At 36.9% G+C, this 23,914-nt stretch overlaps 2 protein-coding genes across 2 annotated transcripts in view; one reads left to right on the forward strand and one right to left on the reverse strand.

Moving 5' to 3' along the window:
- Positions 1-23,914, forward strand: part of HACD4 (3-hydroxyacyl-CoA dehydratase 4) — a 251,036-nt gene that overhangs the window by 77,453 nt on the left and 149,669 nt on the right. The window lies entirely within an intron of this gene.
- FOCAD (focadhesin) overlaps positions 1-23,914 on the reverse strand; it is a 94,124-nt gene that overhangs the window by 57,111 nt on the left and 13,099 nt on the right. The window contains exons 6-15 of the mRNA XM_061357748.1: positions 21,239-21,340; positions 19,582-19,786; positions 17,124-17,330; positions 16,601-16,688; positions 15,686-15,888; positions 14,297-14,554; positions 4,199-4,303; positions 3,707-3,808; positions 3,082-3,212; positions 2,127-2,253 (exon numbers count right to left, since the gene is read on the reverse strand). Of these exons, the coding sequence (XP_061213732.1) occupies positions 2,127-2,253; positions 3,082-3,212; positions 3,707-3,808; positions 4,199-4,303; positions 14,297-14,554; positions 15,686-15,888; positions 16,601-16,688; positions 17,124-17,330; positions 19,582-19,786; positions 21,239-21,340 (1,528 nt within the window). The remainder of the gene's footprint in view (positions 1-2,126; positions 2,254-3,081; positions 3,213-3,706; positions 3,809-4,198; positions 4,304-14,296; positions 14,555-15,685; positions 15,889-16,600; positions 16,689-17,123; positions 17,331-19,581; positions 19,787-21,238; positions 21,341-23,914) is intronic.

Consider the following 23,914-nt stretch of genomic DNA (forward strand, 5'->3'; position numbering starts at 1 on the left):
AACAGCAACCAGCTTTGTAATTCCTACTTAGGTTAAACTCAGTCAACACCATTTGTTCTCAGGCAGCTTTTCAGTTCCTTTTCTTTCTGGTCAATAAAATGATTAAATGCGGACTGAGGGAATAAACAGCAAGAAACCACTTCCAGAAAAAGCCTGGAAAATGGTTCTAAAAACTATGCTTATAATTTTTGTTCTTGAATGTTTCTTAACTTGCATACAGTACTTGGTACAAGAAATCGATTAAATGCCAGGATAGATGTCCTCATAGGAAGTTCACTGGCTTCCATTGAAATTACTGGGAAAAAAACCAACAAAATATTTGCCCAGAATTAGGAAATGTGGTTTGGCAAGAACCATGTGTATTTTACATTTTTGACATGCAAGTCACTGTGCACTTATTCATTAAAAGCTACTAGGAAAAGAGAGGGGAGAGAAGCCCTCCTTCTGAGACCCGTTAAAACTAAGCTAATATTCTTAATGTTGCTCAACAACAACAAAAAAAAAAACGAAACCAAAACCCACCAAACACAACAAAAAAAAACCAAACACAAACCAACAACAAAACAATGTTACAGCACATTTTATTATAGAATTAGTTTCACAAAGAAGCTTTCCTGAGACTCTCAGAACTTACCTAATTCAGCTTTGATAAAGCCCCATGGTGTATAAGGTTCTATTTTCAACTATGTCAACACTATACGTATGAAAACGTAGTATGTTATGCTGGTGCAGAAGCTGACTGAAAATTAGGTACTCACAAAAATTCTGCACCTAAGCAGCTGCACCCTTTCCCATGGTTATTTATTAAGACAACGGCAGAGACAGAAAGCATCAAACCAAAGCCCTCTGGCCAACCTCTACGATTATGCCCTTTAAGGTTACTGCACTGCAGACTGGAGTTTCATTACTAAACAAGAGACAGACTGCATTACTTAACCCAAATGGTTACCTACTTTACCAAACAACAAGAGAATTCTCCATTAAAGTTTAAGTATTCCCAGGTGGCAGATCTGAAAATGGGGAGGCAAAACAAGATGAGGGAGACATGTAAGAATTAGGACAGGAAAAATTGGTACCTGTCCACTAAGTGGACTTTCCTTCCTCTGTGAGTTGCTATTGCTGTCTCAGCCTATCACTTCTCAACAGGGGTACAGAACGTCTGTTCCCAGATGAGGTTTTCACAGTAGGATTTGACATTTGTCATAGGCCTAGCTCCTGCTTCTTTGCAAAACAAAGTCTAAATATAATCCAGCCTGGGAAACAACTGCTTAAACACTAAACTGCTTAAATACTAAATACTGAGGCCAGCATTCAAAGAATCTATGTGAAATTAAGAAAAGCCAAATTCCACACCAAAAGCAAACACAGTGATTACCCTGAGTAAGCTGGTTCTTATTAGCCTGTGTCTGAAGCTTTTTAACTATATTGAATACTAATGTCTGTGGCCTGCTAAACCATTTACCACATTGCTCTTAAACTGCTGACATGATTTCAAACGTATGGCAATGGCTGGATTTTGTTGGAGTGGCCTTACTGCAGTAAACACTGCATTAAAAGTGAAGAAGTGGATAAACCTAAAACTGCTGTTTGACAGGATGGGTAAGTAAATATTTCTGCAGGCTATCATTAGTCCACTAACTGAGATGGCCTGCATAGTCCACAGTTTGTCTATAGTGGGATTCACAGCATGTCTGTGTCTGTACCGCCACATCTGGTACGCCACTGTGGAAACAAAGACTCTTGGCTCCTAACTCAGGCCAGTAAGAAGGTATCAAAAGATCAGATGTTTTACATAATTTTCAGCCAATCAGAATTATGTGCCAAACAGCTGTTCTTTTCAAATCTCATGGAAAATACATGAAAGGATGTCTCTGAAATAGACTGCAAAGCTGACTGAAAATTTCAACCAATGCACTGAAGGACTGACCTGCTGCAGTAGAGTTTCACAGTACGATTTCCCAGGAACAATATACTGATCTTAGAAGAGAGGAATTAAATTTGTCAGAAGGAAGGGGAAAAAAAAATAAAAAAATCTGCCACAATCCAAAGTACTCTTAAAAGACAACTAGGAAAAAAGTCCATGATCCACAAACAGAGCAAAACACAACAGCAAGCCAAATTCTTACCTCAGCTTCACAAAGTGCCTGAAGACCCTGTAACACTAAGGCAGCAGGTGAAGCTTGATCAGGTTTTGTGCATTCATTTAATACCTGGGAAATTGCAGCCAACATGTCTGCTCCATGCTGGTATGGCCTAAAAGAAAAAAACATGAAGATACAAGCCAATATTCACGCATATACAGAAGTTGTATTCTATACACAAAAACTCATTATGTGTTGCTTTTAAGTGGCAACTAAACCAGATTAAAACTGGGAGGTAAAAAAAGATACAAAGGAGGATATGATAGAAAGCTCTAAAGGCTGAGTGACCTGGAGAATTAAACCAGCACACATCAAAGTTCCAAACAGAACACCACAAAGTGACAAAACAATGGAAGTTTTTGTCCAAGAATGCTGTGTATACCAAAAGATAACGTCATTCAAAAAGTGACTGAGAAGGAAAATCCAGAAAAGCACCCAATCTTTCTCTGGATAGAAAGACAGATCATTAGCTGCTCCTTCTAATGTTTCAACATTATAGAATCATAGAATAGTTAGGGTTGGAAAGGACCTTAAGATCATCAAGTTCCAACACCCCTGCCATGGGCAGGGACACCTCGTTCTAAACCATATCACCCAAGGCCTCATCCAACCTGCCTTGAACACTGCCATGGATCTCTTTTTATAATTTGAAAGGCCTTTAAGTTTCTACTCTGGGTCAGTACAAGATGGATGCTTTGCTTCAGGATGAAGAGATTTTAATTTAACTTTACCTTCATGTGTTTTCTATTATTTTCATTATGAACCCTAAACCTTACTAGTTGCTGAGATAAGTAATGTGTGAGTATCTCATACAGCCAGAAAAATATTACTTGCAATTAATACAACAAAGTAGGAAAAATAATTATGCAGCTTTTCGGGGGGGGGGGCGGGAAGTTGGTTTCACTTAAAAAGACATAAGGTGGATTACATTCGTGCTTACCTCTGCCTGCATATATCTCTTATACAAGCAGCTTTAGCAATCAGCTTTTCCCATTGAGCATCTTTGTCAACAGACAAAGAAGGCATATCAGACATTGCCAAGAACTTCTGCAGTTCTGGATAAATTCGATCCTAGGAAAGATTAAATTTTAAAGTTATCATCACACCTTTGAAAGCTGGTGACAGCATTTTCATGGTTAGCACTTTTATATGATCTGTAAATACCTCTTTTATTGTATACCATACTTGCTTTTCTTCATTGTGAGAATCTAATGCTGCACCGAGATCTAAATGGCTTCTGCAGACCAAATCTCTGTTGCTACTTTATGAACATAAAAGTAAATTAATGCCATATAACTAAGGTCTTGTTCTTACTGTACATCATGAAAAGCAGAAAGCTGTCTTTCAAACATCCAGTCTAAGAGCTCATTAAATGAAAAGCAGGTTTCATGAAAGACATACTACAGAAATTTGTCACTAAAACAGAGTCAGTAGAGGCACCACTCCCATAACTGATAATGAGCTATTAGTGTAAGCAATACTACAAAATTGATTTCCTTTCTTGGTTAGAGGCAACTAGTTTTTCAACTACACTTATCTTAGGAACACTACAAGATTTTTCTAACCTGTCTTTCCCATAAGGATGTCATCAGCCGCAAAGTAACCGCTCTAAGCTTTGGCACGCTTCCCAGCATGTGTATGGCACGCAGAATTTGAGCAACACAAACCTGAAAGAAAATTTTTAACCAAATTTCACTGTTATTTTTCATGTCCGAGAACAAAGATTAATCTACAAATGACTGTTTTATGACCAAGTACAACAAGGAGATAACTGTCAAACTGCAGTGTCAAATTAATTTTCTGAAAAGCTTCAGTGCAAGTCCAAGAACATCTTCTTATGACATATATATAATGATACAGTACAGATAATACAGCATAATGTATATTTCACTCTAAAACAGACATCATATACCATCGAAGATATTAGATAGTTATGCTGAAACTTACAAATCAGTTATTTTAAGCAAGATATGCCTTGTTCAGTCTAAATAATTTTTACAAAATAAATGACCTCTTATTGATACAGTTTCTCTTTTACTAAAAACATTTATTCCTACCTTGTGTACACCCAGTGTAGGCAATGTATACAATACATCCCTGTAAAGTGCAGGCTCCAAAGGTCTTCCCAATTTAAATATTAGAACTGGGATCAGATTTGGGACCTATAATAAAAGAAGAAAATAAACTTGAAACTGGGTTGCCAACACAATATCATACATAAGACAGTGACCTTGTCAGAACATATTACAAACTCCTACCCTTTTGCATTAGTTCTTCTGTTAATAGGAAAGAGAAAGGAAAATTCTTAAGTCTGTAATTTCATAGGATTAACAATTTCTTTTCCTTTAAATTATCATTTTACAAGCACTGTGTTACGTATGTTCAGCCGAAATCAATGCAATAATCCACACGTGAATTTTTACTTGAAATTACATTACAGGCATATTGAAAGGAACACATAATTGAAAGTGGTACACTAAAATCCATACCAAATGAATGAAGAAACTATTCCAATTCAGTTCTGTCATTACACAGAAATTCCAATGATGATACTATCATATCCCACAAACCTGTCATATAATACTATATAATTTACTGCACTTTTTAATATATGGTACAAAACTCCCAGAAAGCAGCCCCTGAAGTGACAAAAAAGGATGGGAGACATTCACATCCATTCCCCCTTTATCTAGACCAGATTTTCAGTATTTTCATACCTGCAGGGCCTTTGGTTTTTACTTGGGCATATTGACATCACTACCCTGTAAAATTAAAACTACTTAGGCTGGCTTTACTTTTCCCCTTACTTGATTTCATGGATACTTAAAATTAATTTCATGGTACTGCTTTACATCCTGCCTTTATACAGTACTAATTATTTTCACCTAGCCACATGGCTTAGTCTCCCACAGATAAAACTTGCATGAAAAGATGTCATTCCCAAGAACAGAATAGCTAATTAGGAAATTTGGTATTCAGCAGTAGAAAGCAGACAAAATTATTTTTGAGTTTTCTGGCTTTCAGAAGATTATTTTCCTTTTATGGTGAACGCGGTACAGAGTTCTCCATTTCATTTCTAGTATTTACTTCTGAAGTGAGTCACCCCGGGAGAGGTTTTTCCTCTTTAACCTCAAATTACTGTAACTTTAGAAAACTCATTGAGTAAGGCCAATACTGGGGGCTTAAAGCAGAAGAACAAACGTGTACTAAATTCTACGCATACTGGGCTGAGCTAAAAGACTAAGAAACTCTCAAACCGAACATGCATAGGATTGGATCCAATCTTTAACTCACATTCCTACACTTCTGAGAATTCACCCTGGTAAAGCTGTCCCTTTATATATGTGAGTGGTTTAAAAATGCAGCTGTTAAAAAAAACCTATCAATGGGAAACTTTGCTACAGCAGTCTCTCAACATGCATTTTTACATGAGCAGATGTCTTCAGATGATAACATTTCAGTGTACACAAGCCTGTCTCAGTACACAGAAACTACAGAGCAAGAATAATGAATACAAATTCAAGAGCTCTGGGATTTTGCTTCTTTCTGTAATTACTGGTTCCAACTTATAGACAGAAAGAAAATACTGTTTGTTCGACAAAACATCACTATCTTTACAGTTGAACAATACAAATTTGGACATCCAGAGACCTAAAACCTTTGTCCTGGAATCTGTATTTAATACCTAAGGAAATCTCTATACTTTTTTTTTCCTTCGTTTTACAAATACTACTTGACATTCTTAAGTAAAATAAACCCGTTTATTCTATTTATTCCCCACATTCTTTACTAATTGACTAGCCTCCTTCCTTGTTTTGCAAGGTTGCTGTCTACCATCTGTAGAGGCAGTCATCACTCATAACCTCCCTAGACAGAGGACTGGCTTTACTGCAAATCTTTCAAAGCAAAATCAATAAATATGCCTGAGAATTTAAGGTAGTATTCATCTGAGCAGACACACCTAGGAGCACGTTCAACACAAGACTTTCTCTCCTACCTGTTTATTCCTAACTGAACGCTGAAAAACAGAAAAACAAAACATTCACCCAAAACTTGAGTTTTAATTTGCTGACTTAGCTTTCCTTCCCATCCCCCAATTGCAATAATTTGTTTTAGACTAACCTATGCACAATGCAGTTGTAGTCCCTGATTTACCCATGCCAAAAGGAAAACTGCAATGACTATAAGAAAACTATGTTCGTTTACTACACAGGATGAAAAGTAGAATTAACTTTCTGATTAAATTAAATAGAATTGAATAAAAGACTTGAGTACCAAAGGCTAAACATCTTCAAATCCAGGACATGACTAAATCAAGCCTTAGGGAAAGGGAAGCTTGCACAGAAACCAAATAATACAGGAAGAAAAAAAAAAAAATCCCCTTGAAGCTAGAAGACTTGATAGACAGAACCAGTTTTATTTCTGAGCACCTGCTGTACCTTGAGTGTCAAGGAAAATATATCACCTGATTTGCTGTTACCTAAATCTGTAAATGACACAAGGTGAATTGCAGGGTGACAAGCAAGCAACAGACATTCCATATCTCAAGGGGTGAGGGTAATCACTGACACTAACACAGCAACCTGCGTCACCATTATAGAGTCCCAAAATCATTAGGGAGGTCATGCATGTTCCTCTGTTGAGATGCATTAAGTTGTCCATAAAAGTGTTAAAACAATGCGTGAAGAGTAAAGAAATGTCTTCTAATAATATTATCCAGACAGTTTTGTATGCAGCAGCATGGCTGAAATATTCTCAGCTCAGATGGTAAGAACATTCTGTTAATTCTTTACATACCCATCCCTGATAAATGATGTCATCAGTTTATCCTTTGCTGGACATACAGGCTACATAAAACACCAGCAGAGACATCAGATATGTTGTTACAGTAATCAAACTCATTACCTAAGTTTGTTCCTTCAGATCTCTCCCCACAGTGACTCTTCCTTTTGCCAGAGACGGGGTTTTATGCAACTCCACTTGATCATAAGCTAGTTCTCTATTCAACAGACTACTTCCCGTATTCTCAGTTGTAGCTACACTGGACTATACATACAGCAATTGACTGAATGACGGTCAAAATAAAATACAATCAAAAAAAATTATATCCCTAATCCTTAGTTATAAAAGCATCCAAACCCTGTAAAGCCAGTCAGCTCAAGCCTTAGACTTTATCAGCTGTGACGGTTAAGTTCATTCCAACTCCAGTGTTGGCATTAATTTTCCAGTTACAAATTTTATTCTACACTAAACAGGCATCAAATAAAAATTCTACTATGACTTTTACACTAAAATCTAGGAAACCGATACTAAAGTTGATTTACAAAATTCTCAGTAAAAGACTAAGCACATGCTTAGTGACAAATTTTCTTAAAGGTATTGTCTTTCAAAGTGTACTTGTTTTGATCTTTGTGTTCACATTGTAAGATAAGGAATAAGACCAAAACGTTCTAGTACAGCAGAGCTGCTCCTCTCTCCATCTGCTTCACGTAATGGATAAACAATGCTGGGACTAATTTCAACATTAAATTTATGCTAAATTTTCAGCAAACAGCTTAACAGCTCCAAAATGCAGACATGATGACTCATTTGCTCCTAGTAGGTAAGAAGCAGCTCCACAGGTGGGAGAGGCATGCTGCCTGGCAACACTGCCTTCTGCATTCCCTACACTCCCAGATGATGTGTCAGTGAGGTTGAATAATCAAATACATATTAACATATAATTTTAAATTCTAAATGTTGGCTATCACTTCACATTATTCCCACTGTATTTTCCTTGCTTGCATGCTTATCTCGCTTCTTTTAGTCAGTTCTACAGAAATAAATGGTGTTTTATAATAGGTGGATAAAGTAAGTGGTAAAACAGTGATCAGAATATCCTTTAAGAAAGTGAAAAGCTCATCACAGCAAACTTTTAAAATATTTTGATTCTTCAGTTCCACAGGGCACTTTCTGAAGGATGTAGGGGAATGTGGTGTGAATAAATTAGTTATTTGGGTCAATTTTAACACTAAAAGATCATTCCAGGCCCCCCACAAAAAGCCAACCAAAAGACAGGAAATAAATGTCACTACAAAGTTCCAGGTTTTATTTCTGGGAAATGTTAGGCCAAGTTATGCAAGACAGGTAGCAACAATATAGATCCCCAGAATGCAAGGCAGTGACATGAGCAGGTTTTCAAAAGCATTCAGTACTCTGGCATTTCTTGCTCCAATGAGCAAGAGGGAAGCATCAAATAATTCACACGAAATGAAGGAACCAGTTTTTCAAAAACGTGCACAAATGAAGTTCACTTTCTGTTTATAAAAGTTAGAAAATAAACTGTTTTCAAAAATTAGAAGCACTTTTTAGCGAACAGAAGCTAGACTTTCAAAGGTTTCATGTACTGCAGCAGGATCCTAATCAGTAAGTTTCAGCCATGAAGATCTGACTATAATGTGACTGTTTCCCTACTGCTACTCTTCACAGTACACATAATCGGACATCGAACAATATCATCAGACACCACCTGAGCAAGCCAAATCCAGCTCAACATATAAAAATGTTTTCTACACAAATAAAAATGCATTTTACACTTTGTTTTGGTTTCAAACCCACTCCCAACCCCCAAAGAGCACAAAAATGTATCTTTAGATGGATTTCCCAGAAGAGTGTCATTTACCACTAAAATATTTCATTTCAGCAGTTGAAAGACCATAAAAGACCGGATGTCCTCTAGAGCCTCATAATCCTCTAATAATGGTAACAGATCTTGCGCTACTATTCACCAGCGACCTCTCAGTCAGACAATTTAATTTCTTCCCCTTGCAGCACAGCTGGTTTCACAGAGTGTAATAACAGTTTTTGCACAACAAGAAAATTCATCCAATTAGAAAAAACTGTATTAAGTCTTTCACAAACATCATGTGTCAGTGCAGCTTCTGCAGTGATTTAAGACAGACTAAAAGGCCATGTACTACTCTTTATTCCTCAGCCTTTTACAAAGATTTTTTGATTTTCTTCTATAGTGTTTCAGATCATTACTCCAAAATGCCTCAGCTAAAAATGGATCTAATACAATCATTAACATTGCACCATAAAAAGGCTCTTACTCAATAGGGAAGAAGGAGATACATACACGGAGTCCTCTGCAGGTTCCCTTCATGGAAAGGGTAAGAAAATAAAAAAATGAAGCATAACCAGAACAATGTCTGCAAAATCAATTACAGTAATTATTTTTAAACCTAGCAAGGTTTTTAAAATGCTCCATTAATTTACTGCAGAAAAAAAAAAAAAAAAAAAAAGACTCTTTACATGAAAAACATTCAGTGTGGAAACGGGAGATACTGTTTGTGACCTGCCACAGGGGAGCTGCAATAAACATGAAAGCAATGACGATAGCATTCTCAAGGCACATTCTCTTCTGACCCTGTTTTGTTTTGAAACACAATTCGTCAGAACAGATTTTGCATGGTGTCCTGGGTTTAGCAGTAGCAGTCATTTTTCTCTTTCTTGGTAGCTGGTGCAGTGCTGTGTTTTGACTTTTGGTCTGGGAACAAAGCTGGTAACAATGATATTTTGGTTTGGCCAAGGACTTTGTGAGCCTCATGCTCTGCCAGGGAGGAGGGGAACCTGGGAGGAAGCAGAGACAGGACACCTGACCCAAACTGGCCAAAGAGGTATTCCATACCACAGCACGTCATGCCCAGGATGTAACAGAGAGTGACCCGGAAGGGCTAGTGACTGCAGCGTTGGAGAAGGTATCAGTCGATGCTTGGAGGCTGGGGGGGAAGGGGGGGGCAAGTTATTGGTCAGCTGGTGCTGAGGTGTTGTATTCTCTTCCCTTGTTATTTCCTTTATCATTATTATTGGTGGTAGCAGTAGCGATTTATGTTATACCTTAGTTACTAAACTGTTCTTATCTCAACCTGTGGGAGTTGCATTCTTTTTGATTCTCCTTTCTGTCCCTCCAGGAGTAAGGGGAGGGCAGGAAGGAGGGGGGAGCGAGTGAAAAGCTGTTTGGCTGGAGTTAAACCATGACGCATCGCAATCACCCTTTTACTCAATTTTCAATTCACCATCCAAAGCTAGAGCCACGAATCATCTGAACCACACAGCAACAAAACTTCACTAATAGCAGAATTACTGATTAACTTGATCACTTTAAAAAAGAAAAAAGAAAGAACAAAAAAAAAAAAGCAATACATGATTCTTTTTATGCTATGACCCCACACCACAATATCCCAGCACTTCTGTATATAACTGCTGTCATACAAGCAGCCTACAGTTTGGTTGCAAAATTGACTTCTTTTTGCCCATCAGACATTTTACTTACATTTTGCAAGGCTAAGTGCTGAGATTCTATTAGTACAAGTTTACTTTGATTCAAACATGAATCAAAGACATGGAATTCTGAATATATTTATATTCATTTGGTTAGATCATCCTTCCTTACAAACACCCAGGTTTAAATTGAGTGTTCACGTGCTACTAACACCAAAGGAAGACATTCAAGTTAACAGGTGACTGTTTAAAAATAAGCTTAACAGCCATTTTTTTGTTCTCTTCTTTCCACACCCAACTTCTTTCTTCTGCTTCAGAACAGCCTTTTAATTAATATACTGCACACTGCCTTCCCACTGCATCCTTCAAAAAGTGCCCTAAGAAACTGAAGACCCAAAACATTTTAAAAATTTGCTGTGATGGGCTTTTCACTTTCTTATAGGATATTCTGATCATAGTTTTCCCACTTACTTTTCCAATCTTTTATAAAGCACCATTTAATTACATAGAACTGAATAAAAGAACCAAATAAAGCAAATCCTGAAGTATAACTTTGCTATCAGTATGCTAGCGGTTGTTGCCATCATACTGCCCATTGAGTCTATTAAAGTAATAGGTTATTTCCCCCATCCAGGAGCTTCAATGCTTTCTCCCCCTGTACTAACTATTGCAATGGCAAGACTGAGACCAGAGGCAATTCCTCATGCCTTAATGTGAGCATTGCACCTTCAGGAAACAACATGATAATTTCTCAGTACAGTGCTGTGCCACAGTGTAATAATCTCTGTGAGCCCATTAAGCAGACTGAGAACTAAAATAATTTGTCTGAGTCAAGACAGATGCCAGGTGATCCCAAGATCAGTTGAGCCAGACTGTAGGTCCCGGTTTTAAAGTGTTAAGGTCCTCTGGAATAAGAAACGTAATTTAAAAGACAACAATGTATTAGATACTGCTAACCAGAGAATATTTAGGTGTCCTTGGGTGCACTTAACTAAAGACTGAGAAGGGAAATATCCCAATTAAGCAGAGTATTCTTTTCATGCCAATTATTATCCAGCAGAACTCCTGCTGTATTACCAATTATACTGGTGCTTCATGTTAACTATTAAAAAGACACAAGAATGCTCTATATACTTTGCAGAAATGAATTTTACTAGCCACAGTAATACAAGAATGCTCTGTATATTTTCCAGAAATGAATTTTAGTAGCCACAGTAATTTAAGAAGCTAAAAGCTCACTATTTACAGTCTCTGTTAGTAAACAAAGTGTGAGCAGTTAGATATTAACTGATTGCCATTTTGAGTTCTGTATTTTAAACAACAGCTTCTAATTCACATGGCCTTCTGCTAATCATTAGGAAAAGAGAAAGCAAGATACAGTTTGAACTTCACATTCTTGCTGCATTTGGGTATGAGCCATTTTTCCCAAAGCCAGGAAGGACTTTTCCACCAGTCTCAAGAGATTCTTAATTCTGAAATAGTCAAAGCACCACAGTTAGCTCAAGAGGCTGCTCCCATCAATCTTACTTACTGCATTGGTGAATAAAAGCTTTGCCTTCAAACAGGCAGAACAAGGGAGGTAAATCCATTCATGTCATGCTAAATATCAAGAAGTTCAGGATAAATTCCTCTTTTGCATACCTAAAGCTTCTCTAACTCTGCTGACTTGAATTAAAATTTGTCTCTAACACTTTTCATTTTAAGTCAGTGGAGTTATTCCAGATTACTCCAAGGGAGAGTTCAGAAGAGATTCATTCCATACACAGTCCAAGCTACTCTGCTAAGGTGCCATATTCTTCAGTGATTTTTTTCTGCCTGCAATTTATTTCTTTTCTGAATTACTATCAAAGTGTATTTTGAACAACTATATCAAACAGTTAATAAACAAAGCATTATGCCTCTCCTCTTTCTGTAATATTCATCATACAGCTGATTCATCATACACTGATTCATCATACAACTCAAAGACTTAATGCAGCAAACCAAGTTACAGACAACCTACACACAAAACCAGGAAAGCCGAGATAAAAAGCCTGGAGTTACCTTAGCACTTTTTACACCACTAGCTAAGTTAGTCACAAGAAGGAAGCTGCCTTACACGCAGCAGTATGTATCAGAACTGAAGAAAAGTTTTATAGGATATAGCAGAGATATGTCTACTGCAGGTGTTGCAACATGTATTGGTAACTTACCCCTTTTCCTAGGTAACTAATTCACTTACAGGGCCTGGTTATAGGCTATTCAGTGAACCTGTCAGACTACTCACACTACTTCTGAATGTTGACTTATAAAAACATTTTGAAGAAATATTAAATTACTAATCCCTACAAGCCTAATTACAACACAAAAGCACTGAATACAATACTTGAAAGACAAAGGAAATGCAAAATTCTGTCAAATTGACAAACTATTTTAAAGAAATCATATACTCCCAAAACTATATCAATTTGAGTGCATTATAAAGCACACCTATACAAGAAAACAAAGAAAGACAACCCTGAAAAAGATCAGAGAAGAGACATAAAAGGTTAACAACAGGCAACCCACAACAGATGAAGCTGTCATTTGGTTTAAAATCTTCTCTGACTTAAGAAATACAGTTATCTCCAAAAGCAGTGTATAACAGGCCTAGTTTAGCCCCGCATTTCGCTATGTATTCAACAGCAAGCACATCCTAAACTGCTTCCCTGGATCAGAGTTAGAGTGCCCAGCACTGCAAGTCATCAAGTGCATGTATTGTAAGCTCTATCCAACTCCTGTGCTGCAGAATGTGATAACTCTTTGAGACAGAAAAAAAAAAAAAGCAAATAAAGCCTGTCTTTATGGCACATCTGAAATTGGAAGTAACACTTCCCCTTACCTATTTTGTTTAATTTTTCAAGATGTGACTGCTTGTGTATAATGTCTCATGCACTATTATTGTTTCTAGATAGCACCGTTCATCTTTCCAGGTTATGTGGATAAGTATAAGCATGATGTATAATTCCAGCTTGAATTCAGTACTGAAGCGGACAAAGCCTGTGCACATATTTTTAAGAAGCAAGTACACAAATATTGCAAGGGACTTCGCAGCCTTCCAATAGCCACAAAAGAACACAGAGAATAACCTAAGAGGTCACCAAAAATGGTTTAGTAGCCTCTTTTCCACTTCATCATGTTATATTTTCAGTTACTAGACAATATTAACAAATAATCCAGTTTCTTTTCCTAAGCGTAAACAATTAAAAAATACTCCAAAACTGAGACATAATACATATTTTGATGTAGAGTTCCAGTCAGCATGGGGAATACACGTGTATGTGTATGTGTGTGTCTAAGGGTGAGAACAGAGTGGAAGTGCCTACTTAGGAGTGAGGGGAGTCCCAGAGAGCAGTGGTGCTCCCAGAGGCAGGAGATGTGTGTAGGGCTGCATTTGTGTGCGCTCCCAGGATGGGTGGGACAGTCTGCACCAGCAACTGCAGCGGAGCTGCAGCCTCAAGAGGTTTGTACATCCAGATGCCAGCAAGTGGTGAGACTGGGATCAGAAGCCACCTACTGCGCACTCTGTGTATTCCCCATTGCTGGAAAGCTCCATGTCATATCTATCATATGTATCTGTACATTGTACATATATTCCCACTAGTAGACCCCCATCCTCCTCAGCCAGAAAGTGAAGCAGGATAGGGCCTCTGGTGCTGTTTTGTATTCTTGCGAGTGCTCTGTGTGCCTACATTATATACATAAAAGCACAGGTATGCGGTGTACACATGTGCTGCATGTGATGTACCTACTGGGCGCACAGGCAGTTTTACTACTTGTTAGATCTGAGGTCATGAAGCTGTGGCAGAGTTGTGACTCTCAGGCTGCACAATCCATCACAACTCCTGTAACAGAAATCAATTAACAGTTTTTACCTGAGAACAATCAGCCTTGACTATTTCTGTAGTAGTCTGGAGTACATCACGAAGACTGTCTCCATCTTTCTGGACCAGTAGATAAGCCAGCAGAAGAAAAACATGGGCAGGGACTTTAGTGGTGACAGGTAACAGTGATTTAACTGAAGATAACCAGTTAGTAACTGCAGACTTCTCTTTCATGAGCTCTATCATCTTCCAGGTTATAAACAATGAGCTGTAAGAGCTGGTTATGGGGTAAATGAGTTTACAGGATACCTGAGAACAAGTGAAACGAAAAATTCTCAATCAAACAAAGGCACCATGAAAGATCAAACTACAAAATGTAACTAATCCAGTTCTGTTATACAAACCAAATCCTTTTTTTAAAGTCCTATTACAATAAATGTAAAGAATAAATTGCAATACATTTCTTTACAATTATTTATATGAATTATCATACTAAGGATGATTGAATGGGTTGCTAATTCCCTATTCAGGAGCTCCCTCTTCATTTGGCATCCATCATTCCTGTTCCTGCTGGCAACTGCAGTGCTACTTCCTCACTAAAATGGACACAGTAAGACTGCAGTACATCAAAAGCTCCCATTCCTGACAATGACAGGTGCATCACAAAGTGTAACTATCATCTACGTTATTCTAAGGAAATTCTTCTAACTTTTTATAGTACTTAATAAAACAACTCAGTTTTAGGTAAACTGTCTCACTTCTCAGAACAAAATGTTCTACAGATGCAGTCAGAAAAGGTAACATGATAAGCAGGAAAGTAGTTAAATAGCAGTGAGAAACCCTTCTAACTCAGATTTTTATATATATAAAAGTATGAATATGACAAAGCTCCTGCATATTAATAGCCAAGTTCAAAGTTTTTAATTAAAACAATAAAGTTTAACCCAAGAAAAACCATTTCTTTATTAGCAATTTTTTGTTTTCTTAGAAAATGCACTATCTTCAGAAATGCCTTTCAATTATTAAGAAAGTAGTTGGCAGGCAGTAATCAGATGAAGAATGTTCATATCAAAATCATGGTTTAGAAATTAGTTGAAAAGAGGTCTCCAAACATTAAAAATGGAATTCAGACTCCAACAGCACAGGGCCAACTCACCTTTAAATTACCAGAGAAAAAAGAGATTTTGAGTAGCAAAAGCTGCTCTCCATAAAAATGACAGAATTTCCCCATTTAGCAATACAAATTTGTTTTAGTTAATGGAAGTTAGAACACCTCTGTACTTCAGATGACCTCTTAAAAAACATTAAAACTCACTTATTCCATTACTTACACATTACAACCACCATATGTGAAAAAAAATCAACAACCTAGAATGCCAGTCCTGTTGAATCCATCCTCCTACCTGCCCCCAAAAAAAGGAAAAAACCCTATAACTTTACCAATTCCTTTTTATCCTTCACACCTTCCTCCTGTATTAGTTCCAAAAGGTTTACAGCCAGCTGCTGCCTTGTAATTCCAGAATCATCCTCTGATAGGCAGTCCCCAACTGTTGTAGAAGTTAAGATCTGTAGCACAGGCATCACCAAAGTAAAGGCTGTGGTTGAGATGCTCTGGGTTTCTGAACAGGAAAGGAGCTTGCAGGCTATTTAGAAAAAAGTGGGAAAAAACAAAGATCATGTACGGAAGAAAGAACTAATAATACTTGTACTTCGTGGCACAACACAAACATTTCTATGAAACACACTGGTCAAGCAAAGTAACAGAATTATAGTATGTGCATACTAGACCTAAAGTCCAGAAGATTTTTTTATAAAACTCCAATTCTGTTCAGAGACCATACATTTCTGTTGTTTACAACAAAGTACCTAATGGCAGCAAGAAATACAACAATAGAATACAGCGCAGTCCTTTGCTTTTACTGGAATAACTCCACTAATCAAAACCATTAAATCAAAAGCTCAGCCAAACACTGCCATGACTGTCAGGCCTGCTCTCTTAAGATCTGTCAAAAGAAACCATTTAGCATGCATCAATCTCAGCTGAGAATACCCTATTGTTGACTCAAAACCAAAGCAGATAAGCTCCAAGACAGCAAGGAGCTTAAAATACAGTAACATTCATAAAAAAAGTTAGTGTGGCAGGAAAATTTATTTTTATTGCCATTCCACGTAATGTTGCTTTTTAAACTCAAGGAAAACCCTGCTTATTTAAAAAAAGAACAAAAAAAAAAACAAACCAAACCCATCACCCAATCCAACTTCAGGGGAATACAGTTTTTGTATAAACATAAATGTGAAGAAACAACAGACACAGTCTTAAGACTGTAGACCCCTCTTTGACAAGAAGAGCTTTACCTAGACTCAGAATAGACTTTTGCTGACTTTTGGGGGTTTGCAGCAGTAGAAGTGCTAGCCCAATTATACACTGTTCCACTGGAACTGCCTGCAAGGAAAAAACAGAAGTGGTTTGAATCGCCGTGGTTTTTCAGTGCAATTAAACAGTACAAATTGGCAGCAATCAAAACTCTCTAAGGAGTTTCCTCATGAATCATAGTGAGTGCACACTGACACAGCACATGTAATAAAGAATACAAATAGTGTAAAAATCATATTTTAAGTGAATAACTACAACATTTTAATTTGTTACTTTGTTCAAACCATTTTACCTCAGTTTAAATCAACTCCCATACTAAATAGTTAAGTATTTAACCAGTTTTCACCTTCTGAAAGTCTTCAGCCAAGGAAAAAAAAATTAGAAACTTTTCAAACAACAATGGCCACTTGCAGATGAATGTCACATATCAATGCCACTACTGTCTTAAAAATGACATTCTCTAAATTTAATGCAACTACTCATTTTTTCCCCCTGAACTCTTACCTCTTTTAAGAGCTCAAAGTTGTCTTCTATTAAGGAGATCAAAGATGAGCATTCTCCCATTACATTTAAGCACACTTCACAGAAGCTTAACAGTTGCAGACAAAACTCAGATAACTGAACTTTCCAAAACACAGAATAACGCAGTAGACTGAGGAATAGCTCTTGCAGAAAAAATGAGGCTTCTGTAACTTGCAGTAAGTCTTTATGCTGTAGAAAGGCAGTTAAAAAAAAACAGAACAACAAAACTAAACTAAAACACATTCTGGTTTAGTTCCCCTTACCTATCCACAGAGAATTTCCCAAGTATAGAATTAGTTCTATTAGCTCTACAATAATATTAGCACTGCAAATATTACCAAGGCTTTGAAGAAACACATTTACAAACTAAACCCAGGAATCTCTTATTCGACTTCCCTGAAGAAGCAATAGACGAACTGCTATTTAATATTCTGAAGTAAGATTAGAAACATGAAAGAATAAAAAGTTTTCTTGGTTTCTGTTGAGAAAACTCCCTTTTTCGGCAAAAGCAATGCCGAATAAATTCAGCTCTCAGGGTTCTCTCAGCAACATTAACAAAATTGTGGGCATTTAATATCTTGTAATGGAAACTCTCTGCTCCAGGGTATTTCCTCTGTAACATAATGAAGATACATTAATATATGTCACAAAAGACAAAGGCAGTGATGTTTTCTGATTTTGGAGCACCACATAATCTACCTACTACAAAATGAAAAGCTGAAGTGTAAAACCCAAAAGCATTATCTCTGTACCTGGAAGCCAAGTAAAGAGACTTCAAGAAGCAAACTGCCTCTAAACCCTTATGTGTTAGTTGAGAGCATTTCTGCTCTTGAAAAACACTAGTTACAGACCCAGCTGTTCCAATCCAAATTCTGGAGCCAGCATTAAGGAAAACATCGTAATTTGCAGTACCTTAGAAAAAATTCCATGAATAATGTGCTCTAACCAGAAGCCTAAATTCCACAATTTTTTTTCATTAGGAAAGTCTGCAGGTGACATGCTGTACCTTTGACAGCTTTGTTGATATCATCAGACCAAATGACTAGAAAACATTAACAATACAGAGGATTAAATAAGGCTAAGCTTAAAAGGATAAGGAGAACCCAAGGTTCAGAGAAAGAGGAGAAGGAATAACATTATAAACCAGCTCATCAAATGGGCTTCTTGAAGTATTGTCCTTTCCATTGTGAAAGTTGTATCTCAGACAAGACAAAAACATTTAAGTATTAATCCAAGTTCAACAAAAAACAAACATACTTCTAAAAAAAGTGCCAACAAGCATGGAGGAAAGAAAGGTTTGTAACTAATCTTTCTAAGTCTTCAGTGCCAATTTTATGGCTAAGTGTTACCAAGTCAGGAGCTTGGTCATACCTTCAGGATAAAGAGTTATACTGAAGTTCAGGTATAATCAAGACAAAATAAGAAATACTGTTACTAGAAAAAGTCAGCATTTACCTATCTTCACAAAGTGTAGGCGCAAACCAAGATAAATGTGTATAATCGAAGTTAATATTGGTCAAAAGGTTGTGCAAAGTAGCTACTAGTGGAAAGAAGACTTTACTAGTAAAATTCCTCAGGAGAAAGATGCTACCAAATATCCTCATCAAGCCAGTGTAATAAGGCTTGATGTAAAGCTATATGCTTTACATTATTGATCTTATAAACTATCTCCCTATGGCAGTAATATCATAGCACCTCATGTTTGAATCACTAGAGTACACACTGAAGATGGCGCTCCAAAATTAAAGAGGACAAAAAAAGTATATAGGTACAAAAAAAACCTTAACTAATGTCATGGTAAAGCATGAGTCAAAGTAGAACTATGAACTTTAACCAATACCCCAGACCCCTAACTAAAAGGGACAGAAAAGATTAAATCCCTAGCTCCTGGCAAGTATCACTGTATAACTTAAAGAAAGTGTCAAACTTCAGCATATTACAGAGGGATTAAGTTTTGTCTTCATATCCACTAATCCCTCTGTTACAAAGAGTGAGAAGGGAATATCTAGGAACACTTGAATTGTGCTTATCATATAGCTATTTCATTTAGTATTATCCATGCTAAGTTAAAAATTGCATGTTTTCACAAACATTTTAACATTTAACAAAATTATCTCTCTCATGGGTATCTGTACAACTTCACTGTATGTTTAATGTTGCAACTAGTGACAACTAATTATGGTAAATGTGTTTCAATTTATGCTTCATAAGATGTATCAGATTTTAAAAACTGAAGAGCTTTATTTTCTACCAGAAAGACCCAGTTTGTTAGATTTCTGTACTACCAAATCAAGCCCATAAAAAATGGAAGAGAATGATGTATTTGCACACTTGAAAGGCAATACTACTAATAGTATCATTACTTTGATAGCATATCTTTGTAAAAGTCGGGGTCAGGTGACTTTTAAAGCAACAACTGTACAACAGGCAACAACTGTACCTGAAGGTGGGGAACCACATCCCACAGAAGTTGAAGAATCTGGCATTCCAGCATGGAGGGTGCTTCTTTGTGCTTAGGACCACGGGGCTGAAGTAAGATCTTAAGTAAACCCATTCGCAGTTCAGCATATTCCCGTAACTGAGATGGTTCACAATACAGGTATCTTAGAAATGGAGCCATTATGCCAACACATGAACTCTGTGCCCTGCAGTTCAAGAAGCAAGTTTGCCGAGACTGCCTTCTACTGAAGACTTAACAAATAAAAAGGAAAACCTAAGCAATGTAACCTTACCTGAAATAATTTACAGGACACAATAAACAGAAAGGTGTTACGGAAGACACTAGTTAAGTCTCACAAAAAGCTTGTTAGCACTTGTCAGTATGAAGTACTGTCATGACACCTTACATAGCAACCACGAAATGAAGTGCAATTAACAAATGTGCAGGAGATCAAAATTAAAAGTCACTTTTAAACAAGACTTAGTCCTGATGCAAAGCTTTAAGAACAAACAGCTAACACATCTACATCAATGTATGCAGGTGGTGCTTGTTGCTGTGGTGCTTACAGACATGGTATTAGGTTACAGTTGGTCTTTTCCAACCTAAATGATTCTATGATTCCCTGATTCTATATTCTCAGTCTGGAATGTATTCCACAGAAACATTTGCACAAAAAGCAGCAAAGAAGTTTAAGATATTTTCCTTCTCAGCATGAACAATTCCTGTTTTAATTTAAAGCAAGCTACCAGGAAAAAAATCCACAGTTCATTCCATTTTCACAAGTCCCAGACTTAGTAGCTGTGTGGAAGAGCAAGTCTAAAAACAGTATTTTAAAATTACTCTGATGAATTAAATTGAACAGAACACACTTTTGCATCAAAGCCTTAATGTGGATCATGTAGTCTAAGACCACTAGAAATTCGAGAGATTAATAAATTTATCTGTTTAATCAGAGCAACAGAATACAGAAGTCAATTTCACTGTACTATTACTCTGCTGGATTTGTATGAGTCTTCCAGAAAACAGAAGAGATACCTTTTATCTGAAGAGCATACATACATGTATAAAATCAGTGAAAACATTTGGCACTTAATCTGGTATGGCATTTGGTGTCTTACACTGAAGCTTCATTGGACAAGTTCCTTCAAGATAAGCATGAAGAAATGTTGAAACTGGTTGCAGCTTTATTCATTGTTACAAATATTTTATAGAAAAAAAACCAGTGGCACAGCCTTTCTAATTTCTTTTTGATCAAGAAGCATACTTTAAAGACCCCATTCTTTATGGTGAGATGTATCCATCTGTGCTTTACCTTTATCATCTCAACATTTTGTATAGGTAAGTTATACCTGCATAGCAGTCAAAATAGTGACGAAGTAAATAATCAAAATTACTGGAAGGTGTTATGAATTTTGCACACATTTTTCCATATTCTAAAAATTACATCAATATCAGAGTTTAGAAAAAACATAAAATATTTTTGATGGATTATTCTAGTACTTCATTAATATTCTATTTTTAACCTTTAAATAGGGTCATAGATTTTTACAATTAGATTTTTCGAAAGACTACTCATTGCAGCTGCCTTTGGAAAAAAGTTACACTCATACAATTCAGTTGCCTAAATCGGCTATTTTTTAATTATTCATTTACTTACTTCTCTGGACACTGGTGGAAAAATACTGTTATCTGCTGCAGTAGAACTGGCCAGCAATCAGGTCTGTTTTCAAGGACATTGATTAATGGATGAATATTGTTCCTGAAACACAAAGAAATCACATTTAGATATATAATGCAGAAAGCAAGTGTGGAAAATAACTACCTTTAAAATAAAAACAGCGTAGAAATAGACAACCCTCTGGTATTAACTCCTTTATCAAGTCTGACAGAACTGCTATGCTGTCAAAATAGCATATTTTATGAAAACTTCAGGAAAGAAGATTAAAAAAAAAAAAAAAAGGTATTTGAAGTCCTGCTCTGTTTTTCTAATTTTTTTAAATAAATGTTTAAGGATCACCCTTCAAATGTGTAGGCTGATTCTAGTCATTCGCAGCAGCACTACACCCTAGCAGTGGGCTCTAAACAACACCCACAGAAAAATTTGAACCCCACATAACATGCCAGTTCAGTCTTCCAAGCATTGGTACAGATCTTCAGCATCTCACAGCAGTCAATTTGACAATCATCCCACTTATTACTTTAAATCTTACTCAAACTTCTTGTTTTCACCTTTTTTTTTTCCAGGCAGCAAAAGCATCAGGAAAGGAGAAAGACCAGCATACCACCAGTCTAGAGATCTCCACTCTACTGCCATCTCTCTAATATTTGACGCCTACCTATCATCAACACCTTCTCCACTTGCAAAGTCAATCACTGAAGGCCATCCGCACCTCCTCAAAGTGGGATGCTCCTGTAAAACTGTAGCTATCCTTGCACAGCAGCAAGTGGAAGAAAAGCTGAGCAGGAAGAGAAACCTGAAGTATATAATTTGTTCTGTCATAAGAAAAAGAAAAGTCATTCAACTGGAGTAAGTTAGTATAAGAAAGGAAAGCAGAACATGAGAGTCTGGACACTGAGTTTCCTGGAGAGGTGGGAAATTGGGAAGAACTGGTGATGTGAAGGCAGATCTATCACTACTTCCATCACCTCCTTCTGGAGTTTACCCACTGTTCTTGCTATGACTGGCCCACTTATTCCCATCTGACTGCTAAATGTCCCTGTTTTCACCCAGCTTCCTTTCCTGCTTCATCCAACTACATAGTCTTCTCTAGGATACCAACAGCTTAACAGCAGACAAAATGATACTTGCCTGCTCTCAAAATGGAAGCAACTTCCCTAATAGCAAGTGAGAAAAGTTGGAAGAGTCTTGCCAATTGCCACAGATCTGCTAGAAACACGTGAGAGAGCAGGGCTGTATGAATAAATGGAAAGGCAACAAATGCATTCACTACAAATACCCCCTTGGCTACTTTGGGTCAGGTGCCCTGTCTCTGCCTCCCAGCCTCTTCTGTCCCTCCTCACTGGCTTAGCATGAGACTGAAAAGCCCCTGACCAGGGTTAAGTGCTACTTGAGCAACAATTAAAACATGGGTGTGCTACCAGCATTGTTCTCAGACTAAAGCTGAAACACAGAACTTCACTAGCTACTAGGAAGGAGAAAAAAAAATGTTACAGCTAAAATCAGGACACCATCTTTCAAGTCAGTTATTAAAAATATGGAGAAGTTTAACTCTTCTCATGGCTGTTTCATGAGGACCTGGAAAAACACATGCTAATAAGCACATTATTAAGCTTACTAGTACAAAATAATGAGATTAGATTAAGGGATATTGTCATTGCAACCCAAGTACCTTCACTGAGAACACAAATTTCATAAAGCAACAAATGTCAAGTTAGCATGCAAGAATCAGAAGCTGGTAACTGAAACTGGCAAATTCAGACTGAAAAAAAAAAAAAAAAGAAACATTTATGAAGCTCAGACTTTTTTGTTTTGTTCATGGGTTTTGGTTTGTGGGGTTTTTTGGGGGGGAGGGGAATAGATTCTTCTGTTTTGCTTCTGTTTGTGTTTTTTGCTTGGTTGGTTTGTTTGTGTTGTTGGGGTTTTGGTTTTTGACAGTACCATTTACCAGGCAGCAATCTAGAAATACTGTTCACATACCATGCCAGAACTTTAAAGTCCATAGCCTTGTACAGACATCCAGATTTATAGCAGCAGTTATTTTAGTAGCTCTGTCATACTTTTAGACTTAATTACCTTTCCTAATGAAAAGAATGTAATGAAGTCATCTAAATGTTGCTATGACACTGAAGTCAGTCAGCACGTGTGACGTATCAAGTCTGAAATAAAAAATAACTTACTATCCAGAAAAAAAGGCAAGACTTCTATGACAGATTTTGTGTGTTCTAAAATTCACAGAACTGCACTGAACTGGCTGCTGAAAAAAAATAAGCTAAGTTCCATATTGAACACTGATTGATAATGAAATGTTAAAATGTGCAGCCTGAAAAAGTTCCATTTAGTAACACTACTAGCAGTAGGAAAAATCAGGTGTGTAGGTATAATTTATTATTAATACTAACTGAGGAGTCATAAAATGCATGTTTAAATGACATTACAGTGCTACTACCCTAAATTATTGCCAAAATATTGGGTTCAGGATAAAGCAAAAATCACAGACAGACACAGCAGCTATCCACCTGTAAATATGTGTTTAGGGAAACAAAGTTACACATCTTATATAAGGGGCAACAATAAAATAAAAATTACTTCTAATGTCATCTGGTTGTTCTTGTTACATCTCTGAACAAAAAGAGCACTCCAACCAGATTTAAA

Source organism: Neopsephotus bourkii, unplaced genomic scaffold (assembly GCF_033783945.1).
Source record: "Neopsephotus bourkii isolate Nb327-2 ecotype Australia unplaced genomic scaffold, CSIRO-AGI_Nbou_v1 NB_920, whole genome shotgun sequence".
Classification (NCBI taxonomy): domain Eukaryota; kingdom Metazoa; phylum Chordata; class Aves; order Psittaciformes; family Psittacidae; genus Neopsephotus; species Neopsephotus bourkii.